We start from the raw sequence: 11,835 nt of genomic DNA on the forward strand, positions 1-11,835 counted from the left end.
TTGACTTAAAAACACATCACCACACACATGTAATTAAAGAAATGGATAGATGGAGAGATGGATGGATAGGTGGGTAGGTGGAGGTGACTAGGGACCCTAGAGTCTGTGACATAAGGAACTAGGCCCAGTTCTTAAAGACTCATATTGCAGCTGGTCTTCTAAGAATCTCCCTAACTTTCTCGCTACCATTTGACAGACAGACATTCTGCTACATTTTCTCTCCTGGGTGACCTATAAGGGTTTACATTCACCAGTTCTTGTAACTTGTTCTTCACTCAAACCCAGCTTGCTGTTAATCTGCTGTGTCTAAATAGTAATGGATCCTGCACCTGCTCTAAGACAGGCTGTGAAGTGAGGCTTCTTTCAGAGCCTGCAAATTCAGGACTCCAGGAACCGCAGAATGGTTGTTTCATGATGTATAGCTGGAGGTGTGTACTTCTGTGTGTTGTTGGTCAATGATGATAAAGTAGGTATGAGTGCCTCTGTGAATTTTCTGTTGTCCTTTCAATTACCACCATTTAGGAGCATTTAATCAGGTATAAAGTGCTAGCGGTGGGAAAACCATTTCAGGTTGCCATTGCACTGTGGAGGCAATTGTGGCCTTTTTTTCCCCCCATATTTTCTAAACTACTAAAAATAGTGTTTCACATTTACCTGCATAATTTGATGTCTGCTCTTTCCCTGCTTGAGCAGATAACATGATGACAGCTGCTCTGATCCCTAATTTTCCTTTTATTTTCAACTTTGACCATGGAAACATGTTGAGCCCCAAGGAAGCACTCAGTTTTACTATCAACAGGTAGAGTTGCCCCCTTAACTGGTCATAATGTCTCCTAAATAGTATCAGGCCCTAGTAATCCAGGAGGCAATCCACATTCCCTTACTGAAATAGGGAAGGGGAAGATTCATGATAGAGGGGATATTGAATATTTGAATGTCGTGCCTAAGTATGCTTACAGGTTAGTATGCTGTGGATATTGATGCTTATAAATCTCAAGATTTTGGCAGTTCTCAAAGTACAGTCTCTATCACCAGCAGTATCAGTATCACCTGGGAATTTGTTAGAAATGCAAATTTGTGTCCACCCCCATCCCCAATCTACTGAATCAGAAAATCTGGGGGCAGGGCCAGCAATCTGTGCATTTGCACAGATGATTCTGATGCTCACTAAAAATTGAGAACCACTGGTTTTAGGATGTTTACAAAAGACTGAACCTTTTTTCTGTCTTTTTAAAACAGTGGTGTGGACAAATTAAATTGTCCCTTTTCTGAACAGCATTTAATCATACTGAACAATTATTCATACCTTTTCTCAGGCATATGTTAATCATATTAGAAATGCCATTCCCTTATCATGCAAAAGGGTAAAATCAGCAACATCCTTCCAGTGTGGGTGGGTAAATGAAGGCTCCGGTACAAGAATTGAAATGAAATATGTATGCAAACAGTTCTTAGTACTGAACAGTTTAAAGAAGGCCTACCTTTGCACAGAAAATGTCTATAAGAATTACTCACTAATGCCGCTTAACAGAGAGAGGAAGAGTAGAAGATAATGTGGGAATAGGGTCTTTTTAAAAAGATACCATTTTAAAGAAGAAACTTATGTTTTATCATAGACAAAATGCTTTGTGTAGTACTAAGAGGGGCATATCTATGCCTTTAATGACACTCTAAGCCAGTGCTTTAAAATTTTATTGTTGTTTTTATTGCTTGGAATTCCATTTATCTATGAGAGTGTTGGGTTAATGTGTGATAAGCACATTGCCACATCAGTCCATGATTAATTAGCTGACATTTATTGAGTACTTAATATTTGCCCCAAACTGGATGAAAATTGGGGAATATAGAAACTATCATCTCTGCTTTCTAACAAGTTTGCAATCTAGTTGGAGAGATGGGAGTAAAACTCCTGAAAAACTTGGGGTCAATAAGATAACATGATCAAGAATGAGAAGACATGACATAGACTGCAAATGCAGGGAAAGTGCACTTTGGGGAGTGGTCGCTCCAGTGTTTAGTATGTCAGAAAGTAGGCTTCATGGGGCAGATGGATCTCAAAGGATGTCTAAGATCAGCAGTGGATTGTTTGCAGAAATGGCCTAATTCTTCCCCTGCTTGTATCTCTGCTCTTTGGCATTGCAACTTTTCAGGTCTTTATGTGAAGATGTAGAGTCTACTCTTCTGTCCCTAGAATTTGAGCTGGACTTGTAATGGTGGCAATGTTGACATGCTAATTCTGAGCCTAGACCTCAAAAGACCTTACATATCTCTGGCCACTCTCTTGAAACACAATCAGCTGCCAAGAACAGGCCCAGGTTAAGTCTGTGGGAGGAAGAGACCACATACTTTATGAGATGAGATGTTTCAGCTGAAGCCATGGGAGACTAGATAGCCCTCAGCAGAGCCATCAATGAGATCAACAGAAGAACCCCCTAGCTGAATCCAGTCCAAATTGCCAACTTGCAGAATCTTGGGCTAAATGAACCAACAGGTCACCAAATTTTGAAGTGGTTTGTCATATAGTGACAGATAACTGATAGAAATCTGAAAGGTAGAGAAGAAGAAAGTGTTCTAGGCCAGAGCTGTACCTCCCAAAAAGTCAAGTCAGAAATATGTGAGGCCAGGCTAGAGAGAAGTAGAGAAACTAGTAGGATTGGATGTTTGAACCACTTTCTTTCAGTAAATCGCTAGAAGCACCAGGCAGGGTTCAAGCGAACATATGCTGGAGGCCAGACCTGCCCAGCTATGCTGCTAAATGGTGATCTTCTCCTGAAGCGCTCCATCAGGGAATGAGAAACAGGATCTCCCCTTGCCGAGACACACAGGGAGCCTGATGACCCTGTCCCTCCAAACTGCACTTTGAGAGAACGGAACCTTGTTTTGTAGCCAACTATATTATGCCAAGAACAAAAAGATCTTTGTAGTTTACCTTCTGTTTTTATTTTTTATATAAAAATCTAAAGCTTCTATGACATACTTTCAAGAAACTGCCAGAGGCAACACGTAGAATCCCAGAGTAAAGATATCATGAAGTTAGAGTACTTTAAAATTCTTCAGTTCTCACAATGTGGATCTATCGCCCATTGAACAACAACTTTAACTGTTTTATGAGGTCACTGAATATATTTTTCACCATAAAAGAACATAAGAGGAAATATTTACCTTGAAGTGCTAAAAATGTGTTCCCTTTCTGTGGAGTGGTATTTGTTTGAAAAGAATATCCCGGGAGACGATGGATTCTTGTTTTAGAAATAGCTCTTTAAATGTGGCAGGACATGTGGGGATAGGGGGACAGATGGGGGTGGAGGTGGGGGAGCTTGGTATTCAGGTGGCACAATACCAGGTGGATGTTAAAGACCTACAACTCCTTATGCCTGGGATCTTTTGTTCCAGTAGCCATAGGAGCTTCTTTCATTTCATGTTTTATTTTTTGCAAAACCATTACTTGACAAAGTGCCATAAACTTTATACAAAATGGCCTCGTTGAGCAAATATTTTATTCAAACTATGCTCCTATCAGCAGTACCACACATGTCATAAAGTCATGGTGAAGCAGGAATTTCAATAAAAGAAAAAGCGGGGGTCACGAAGACCGAAGGATCAAAGGAGCAAGGAGTAGAGGAGGCGTTACACCTGAAGTGGACACTGTGTGTGCGCGTTGCAAGGAGAGAGCGCGTTATAAAGTTGTTGTTTTAATCGCTGCTTGTCGCCTGCGAACATGTTGCTCCCTTTTAAGTGTCAAGCAAGCGGTTCACCCGAAACTTTTCTGCACCGAGGACCCGCACGCCCGGGGTCCCACCTGCCCCTCTCTGCCTGCCTCCCACTGGCGCCTGGGCATCCTGCGCCGGCTACAGGTCCTTCCTCACTGAAGCGTCACCTCTCACTCCCCAGTAAATCTCCGCAGCCCACTCGGACTGCAGCCTGTTTGCCGCCCGTCCTCCCATTGCAGCACTCGGGGCGACAGAGAGGGAGGAGGCGCTCGGGGACAGGGACGCCCAGGAGGACCCACTCGCGGGCCCGACTCCGCTCTGGCAGCAGCATGGGGAAAGGACGCGCGGGCCGAGTTGGCACCACAGGTAAACAGACTGGCGAGGCGCAGGACGCTGTCGCCGCCGCGGCCACCCAGCGATTTCCAGGCACGCAACTCCGCCTCCAGGGCTCTCTCCCTCGCGCTCTCTCCCAGCCGCTTGCTCGCAGCCCCAGCAGCAGCCGCAGCACCACTTCACACAAAGGACTGTCACCCGCGGAGCAGCTCCTCCACCTCCACGTCCTCCTCCGGTGACAGCAGCCCCGACAGCAGGGCTCGGGCGCGGCGGCGGCAGCGGCGGCGCGGGGGGTGGGGGGACCTGTCACTCCCTGCAACCAAGGCGGCGGCAGCGGCTTTTTTGCCTTTTCTATTTTGCTCTTTTTTTTTTTTTTGCCGTTATACCTCTTCTCCTTTCTGTGGCTCCATCCACTTCTTCCCCCCTCCTCCTCCCATAAACAACTCTCCTACCCCCGCACCCCCAATAAATAAATAATAGGAGGAGGGCAAGGGGGGAGGAGGAGGAGTGGTGCTGTGAGGGGAAGGAAAAGGGAGGCAGCGCGAGAGAGCCGGGCAGAGTCCGAACCGACAGCCAGAAGCCCGCACGCACCTCGCACCATGAGATGGCGACGCGCCCCGCGCCGCTCCGGCCGTCCCGGGCCCCGGGCCCAGCGCCCCGGCCCAGCCGCCCGCTCGCCGCCGCCGCTGCCGCTGCTGCCCCTACTGCTGCTGCTGGGGACCGCGGCCCTGGCGCCGGGGGCGGCGGCCGGCGACGAGGCGACTCCCGCGGGGGCCTCGGTGTGCTACTCGTCCCCGCCCAGCGTGGGATCCGTGCAAGAGCTAGCTCAGCGCGCCGCGGTGGTGATCGAGGGAAAGGTGCACCCGCCGCGGCGGCAGCAGGGGGCACTCGACAGGAAGGCGGCGGCGGCGGGCGAGGCAGGGGCGTGGGGCGGCGATCGCGAGCCGCCAGCCGCGGGCCCACGGGCGCTGGGGCCGCCCGCCGAGGAGCCGCTGCTCGCCGCCAACGGGACCGTGCCCTTTTGGCCCACCGCCCCGGTGCCCAGCGCCGGCGAGCCCGGGGAGGAGGCGCCCTATTTGGTGAAGGTGCACCAGGTGTGGGCGGTGAAAGCCGGGGGCTTGAAGAAGGACTCGCTGCTCACCGTGCGTCTGGGGACCTGGGGACACCCCGCCTTCCCCTCCTGCGGGAGGCTCAAGGAGGACAGCAGGTACATCTTCTTCATGGAGCCCGACGCCAACAGCACCAGCCGCGTGCCGGCCGCCTTCCGAGCCTCTTTCCCTCCTCTGGAGACCGGCCGGAACCTCAAGAAGGAGGTCAGCCGGGTGCTGTGCAAGCGGTGCGGTAAGTTCCTCGCCCTTGGGGGCGCGAACCCGCGGCGAAAAGGGCGCATTCCGAGCGCGCGGGCACCGGGGCTCGACGGCCCCCCAAGCAGAGCAGAGGCGCTCCGGGTCCCAGTTGGTTTCAGGGTGGGGGGCTCTCAGAGAGGGAGGTTTCGCCTTCTCCAGCTTCCCTTGTCTTAGGCTTTGCCACTGGGGAAAGCCCAAGTTTGGTCTTCAGTTGGGGCCGCCTGAAACTTTTTAATGCTCTGGGGTTTGGCTCACCAAGTACATGGGAAATGTGCCGGCTGCTTTCTTGCATGTGGGTGATATGAACTTGGTTTTGGTTAGGAGTTGCTGATTCTGGGCCTCCTTTGAAGGAGGAAGGGTGAGTCCCGCAGGATTTTAACGCTTTCCCATCACATGGAGTCCAGTGTGGAGATGGTTAGGGGTTTGCTTCTGTGTCTGAGAAGTCTCTGCAAGGAAGGGGCAGTGAACTGACATTCCCCGACAGATGAGGTAGAGCTTTTTGGCAACTCAATGTCCAACAGAGAGGTGAGGTCTGTACCTTGTGACTATGTGCAATAGGTGAGAAGTATAAAGTTGTTATTGGTGGGGTTTTTTTTTTTGGCCAAATCATCTCAAGAAATTTTGTTTTCACAATATTTTGGTTTGGAGGATGTTTTTGCACTTCAGTGAATCAGAACAGATGAACGAAATTATGGAGTATCACATGTAGGCCCTGAAGAAGAATAATTTTGGAAGTTTAGCAGTTGATCTGCTACACCTTTTCCCACTCACCACTGAAAAGTATTCTTCCCGGGTCTGCTTCATATGATCAGGTTTGAGAAATTAGCTGATTATCTCATTATGTTGCCGAGGTAGCGTTATGTTTATGCCATTCATAAACTAATTTCTATGATCTAAATATCTGTATAATTTTCTGATTACCGTATAATCACTAACACATAGCGGGGTTTCTTCTCAAACAGTAAATTAACACGATTACACATCACAAATTCCAACATGCATAATAGCTTTTCCCCCTGGTCTTTATGTATCCGTCTAATAGACGTTTGGGTTAATTGAATTTTTATAAAACTCAGCACCATGCCATGCAGAGTCTGCCTGTGATGGAGAGTATGTCAGTTCTTTTAAATTTGTGTCTGGTGGGGGCCAATTATTTAAATTTCTAGTTGATATTTGTGGTGCTTATGTCCTGCAGTTAATTAATACCTGATGATTTGGTTTTAATGACAGCAAAGATCATTGTTCACCCACCGTTCCCTTATCTGAACAATGTACTTTGTATGCCAGAGACCTGTTAGGATTGCACCACTCAGTGGACAGAAGCTGTTCAGTGAGAGTGGTGCTGAAGAAAGCTGAGTGGCATCGGGATTCCCCGAGACCCACTGATAGATGTCACTCTAAAGCATGGGAAATGCTCTGCTGGGAACTGTCTTATTAGGGAACAGAAAAGCTCAGCACCACTATACTGCAGCATATTTTATTCTCTTATAGAATTGGAAACAAAACCTTTTAAGCAACACCACTGTCCAGTTTTCACATGTTTTATTGTGTATAATTCAGGAAGGATTTTCCCTTTATCCCAAGTCATATGAGTTTTGAATCTTTCACTCCACAAGGTGGGAAGTTAATATAAAGGGGTTGGTAGTCAGCTATGATGCCTAGCATTGGGGGTGCATTACCAGATTATCAATTGTGTTAGTTATGCCTTTTAACTAGAAAGAAATGTAAGACTTGAGAGGTAAAGTTACTATAAACATCCAGAGAATGTTTGGAAATGGAAAGCCCATGTTGTTTGGAGGAATCATATTCTGTTCTTGTGCTTCTAAGGAGAAAAAACTTCACTGAAGGTACTTAGTTTTGTCCCTCAGTTTGCCAGTCAAATGAAATAACACATAGTTGTAAGTTGTGGCACATTTTTAAAAAGTGGGTTTTTAGTGAGCTGGAAATCTTTCTGCATGTAATCGAGTATATTAAGACCACAAAGTGACTGCCCTGGGTTTCTATCGTTATTGTGTGTGCTAGGTGATTTTAGTGTTATGTGATTTAAAGTAGGATATTGCTTTTAACCTCAACTAATAGATTTAGCTAAGTTCTAACTGAAATCGTGCTAAAAGTTTCTCCTCACATTTTTACAAACATAGTGTTTCTTGTAATACTGGAGGATAAAAGTAAATAATACCAGCTATTTTATATAATGTAAATTCAGTAAATCTGTACTTGGAATATTGAGTGTAAAAGTGTGTGTGTGTGTATGTGTGTAAGAGAGAGAGAGAATGAATGAATGAATGTGTGACTTCATCCAGTTGTGTGGTCTAAGATAATGCCATTCAGAATCTGCCAGGCAAAGAAACACACAAAAGTGGAAAAGAGAGAGAGAGAAACGAGAGGAGAGAATAAGAATGAGAATGGGGATTGATTTGTCCTGGTTGAGCTGCTTCTGGTCAGAAGATTTCAGGGAGAGTGATGGAGCAGAAGGCCCTCACCTAACACCAAGCTGCCCTGGGGGCGTGATGGTTGTGTGCAGGCTTGAGCCATAATGCTAGGCTGGAGAACGAATAGAGCAAAGTCATTTTGTGATATCATACCCAGGGGAACAGTTTCCAGCTCTGCTGCTGTCAGCTGCAGTGCTGTTTCCTACAAGTTGTTTGCTAGTGTAGAAACTACACATGCAACAGATTAGCCTTAGGGTTGAGTTAATAAAAATCTTTCCTCTTGAAATTCCTTTTTCTCTTTCCCCCTCATCTAATATAAACTCCTGAATAATGTCGATAAAACAAGAAGCTCTTTGAAACATGGACCTTTGGAAACAGAAACTATTAGTGTATTTTAGAAGACAACATGGAAATTCGTAGCTTGTTTGCTTTGTAGTTGAAGTTTGTATAAATTACACTTCCTTTACAGTTATTTAAAGTTTTTGTAGTCTTCGCTTTTTCTGTTGCTCACTGAACGACCTAAGAAATATTCCTGGGTTTTATGTTCATCGGTATGCAGGATAATTTGCTGTTCAATTAAATCTCTATTATTCAAACAAGTCATTGTTTGATGTGCTACACTTTTAGCTTCCAAAGCATTGTGGTTATTCGAGGCAGAAGCTGATTTCCAAAAAGGAGTACAAACACTGAGGTTGGATAACATCTACAACTGGGCCATGTCAGATTTGTACATCAATTCTGATCTTACAAGCCAATCTAAGTATTTTATATCATATGATGGTAGAATGAAGATGTATGCATGTATTGATAATGTAAACATCTTTGTCAAATATTTACGATACATAGCACTTGCTCTTTTTAATATCTTCAGTCACTATTTAATAAAGTGTGCTAACCTTGTGGTGTTTTGAAAATGAAAGAAAATGCTGCAGAGATTTTCCAGTCAGCATTTAAGAAAACTATTCTTAATAAAAGCTATATTAAGGAAACAGAACAGTAACAGATATAGCCCGACTGCTTGTATGTTGTAAATACACATGTAAATTTAATTTCCCAAGTGTTTGTGACTGCTCTTTTTAAACTTTGTAAATCTTGCTGTCAAAAATATATACTGAATTTAAAATAGCTCCTTCTACTGAGTAGAGAAACTATATATATATTTGTTTATATTTATGTTAAAAATGAAACCTACATAGGTCATTTAGGAAAAGAACTCCTTAGAATAAAAATATTTTAAAAAGTGGATTTAAGTATCTGAGTCAGAATATTTAACTAGCACTAGGGGATCGTTCTCATCAGTTCTGGAGTATCTATATATCCTCCGAATCTAGGGAAAGTCTTACCATATGTCCTGATGTATTAAGTAAGACTAGGAGGTTTAGACAACAGAGAATTAAAACAGTGAGCTGTACTTCCTCTGGCTGGTATATTTATAGCAAATGAGAGCAAAAGACGTGATTGGGCGGGTTATTGCCCTTGTCAAATATAATTTATTCATTGTTCAGGAAATCTCCTTTGCTTCCATACCTATTTTCTTCCTGTTTTTTTTTCTTAATTATAAACATAATGTCTTTTACAACCCTCTTGTACATTTTCATGACAATTTATGAACTGCTTAGATATCCAAAGATCTCTAAATCCCCCTAGCAATACTTAGCCTTTTATTTGTTTTTAATATGGTTGAATGATCTGAAAAAATGATCTCTTTTGATAGGTCTAAATGAATGGCTATTTTGATTAGCTTTATATAGATAAATGATAATGAAAACGAAAAGCATACAGTTAGGGTTCTTACTGATTCAAGCAATTTGTTACCACCCCAAAACAGTGTAACATGGCTTAGTGAAAGTCTTCATAAGAAAGCAAAAACTAATTTATTTCTAAATAAATTATTTCTAAATAAATTATTTCTAAATAAATTTATTTCTAAATAAGATCACATTTGTGTGATCTTATTTCTATATCACAGAAGTGGGCATTGTGGACAGTTTTCAACCCATATAGAATGCTCTAAGTTTGCGCCTGCATATTGTTACTCTGCTTTTATATTATAACACGTAAGTTAAAATTAGTGTTATGAAAGAATATATAACCTGGCTAGTTTACCCCCATCCTCTCCAGAATATTGGTCGCTTTCTAATACTTGAACGTTTGCTTACTGACACATTCTGTTGAAATCTAATGTTGAATTATTTGTGGATTTACAGAATATACAAATTCACAAATAACTGTATGACTAAGACAAAACTTGGTCTTTTTAAGTTGAGGGATTGTCCTAGTTGAGAGGTTTTGTCTTCATATTGCCTAAGTTGTTGAGTGCTGTAGTGCACTTGAAGTAAATCTGTTTCTGAAGTCTTGCCCCCTGGATTTTCATCCCTAAATGCTCCATACAGGTTGAAGCAGATAAAATACAAGAAATTTTGGTAAAGTTGAAGGTGAAAAATAGATCAACTAGCCTCTTCTTGGCATGGATACAATTATTAGGAAACAGTTCTCCCTAACATAGACTTGCCATCCCGGCATCCTAGAGAGAGATGCGTACGTGGTAATTTACTTAAATTTTTGGTCTTCTTCAGTAGAACCAGGATATTTTTCCCTATGGAAAATAGTTTGTTAGGAAGTTCTTTCCTGGCCCTTGATTTACCTCATTTGGACCTAGTAAAAATTTATATCTTGTTTTAAATTATAACTAAAAAATCAAAAAGAAGAAATTTTACCTACAGTCTGGATGGATCATTGGAGACTGTCCTACTACTTTCTAACTCAGACTTCTGTTTTCTTTTTTTTTTCTTCATCTTTATTTCCCCTATGAAGATACTACAGGGAAAGCCTTGGGTAAATGATGGGGCCCAGGAGTAGATTTTGGTGTGTGAGTATAGGATTGCTAGTCATTATCACGCGGACTAGCCTTCTCTTGAAACCTTGAAATTCGGCTGTCTGGGTCCAAGAAATGTTGGAAAAGAGAGGTCTTAGATCACAAGACTGTGAATGCAAATGGTCTTTCTGTTTCTGATGGGCTCTTTGTCTATCCCATGAGGACGTGGATGGTAACCTGCATTGCATCTCTAGTTCAGAGGCTTTCTCTCCAAAGCCCAAGGCTCTGTCTTTGGACATGTGCCCTGGCTTGCTGGGAGCAAGAAAACAGCTCTGAGTGGTGCATGAATCCGGAGCTGGTAGCCGGATTCAGGAGGTAGCAGTGGCCCAAGAGAACCTAGAGGAGGGAATTGTTTCCTTTTCTTTTGCTCTGCTGTGCCAGAATATGTGAGCTGAATCAAGCCCAGTGCGAGGGAACATACCTGATGAGGGCACTAGAGTCTCGGTACTGGGTATACCCAGGAGCCCAGGGGATGGATGAGGGATAAGAGATGTGAAGTACTGTCAGCTTTGCTAAATTTGGAAAACCCATAGCGGTAATACTGTCATCCCAAATGGTTGTCTTTTATCTGGGAATTGCCATTAAGGCAAAGACACCTAAAAAATTGAGGGCATACTAAAACCACATAGTTGTAACTACGACTTATGGAGTTGGTATATTTTTTTGGCCTCTTTGATAGACACATAGAGTTTGATTTTTATGTGTAGATTAAATTCCTGTTAAATAATTAATGAATAAATGACTGAAGCACCCCAGCTGGTTGGATAGTTCTAGCAAGATAAAAACATACTTTTGATTTTTTTCTCTTCTGGTTTCTGGTATGGTGAGTTCGATACCAGAACACTGTTCTCTTCTCTTCCCATCCAGAGCCTTACTGTAATCTGGATCGACCTTTGGGGCTTCAGAGAAAGGTTATTTAATTTCCCAAAACTTTTCTCTCACTTATTTTTAGAACAGTATTTGTTCTGTGTAGCTTATAGCCCAGCAGGAAAAAAAAAAAAAAATTCCAGTGTCGTAAATACTTAAAAGTACAGAAGAGTTTTGCAACAGTCTATGAACCCTTACCACTGTTTTCAGCAGAACCATTTGTAAATCATCCCAACTTATTTTGGGTGACAGATCTCAGTATTCAGAAATTT

General features: G+C 43.3%; 1 protein-coding gene across 1 annotated transcript; it reads left to right on the plus strand.

Moving 5' to 3' along the window:
• Nucleotides 1–4,226: 4,226 nt before the first annotated feature.
• On the plus strand, nucleotides 4,227–10,532 carry LOC144329458 (uncharacterized). The gene has a single exon (XM_077943426.1). It carries the CDS (start codon nucleotides 4,643–4,645, stop codon nucleotides 5,561–5,563), a length of 921 nt encoding a protein of 306 aa, XP_077799552.1. The 5' UTR covers nucleotides 4,227–4,642; the 3' UTR covers nucleotides 5,564–10,532.
• The last annotated feature ends 1,303 nt before the right edge of the window (nucleotides 10,533–11,835 follow it).

Source organism: Macaca mulatta, chromosome 8, assembly GCF_049350105.2.
Source record: "Macaca mulatta isolate MMU2019108-1 chromosome 8, T2T-MMU8v2.0, whole genome shotgun sequence".
Lineage (NCBI taxonomy): Eukaryota > Metazoa > Chordata > Mammalia > Primates > Cercopithecidae > Macaca > Macaca mulatta.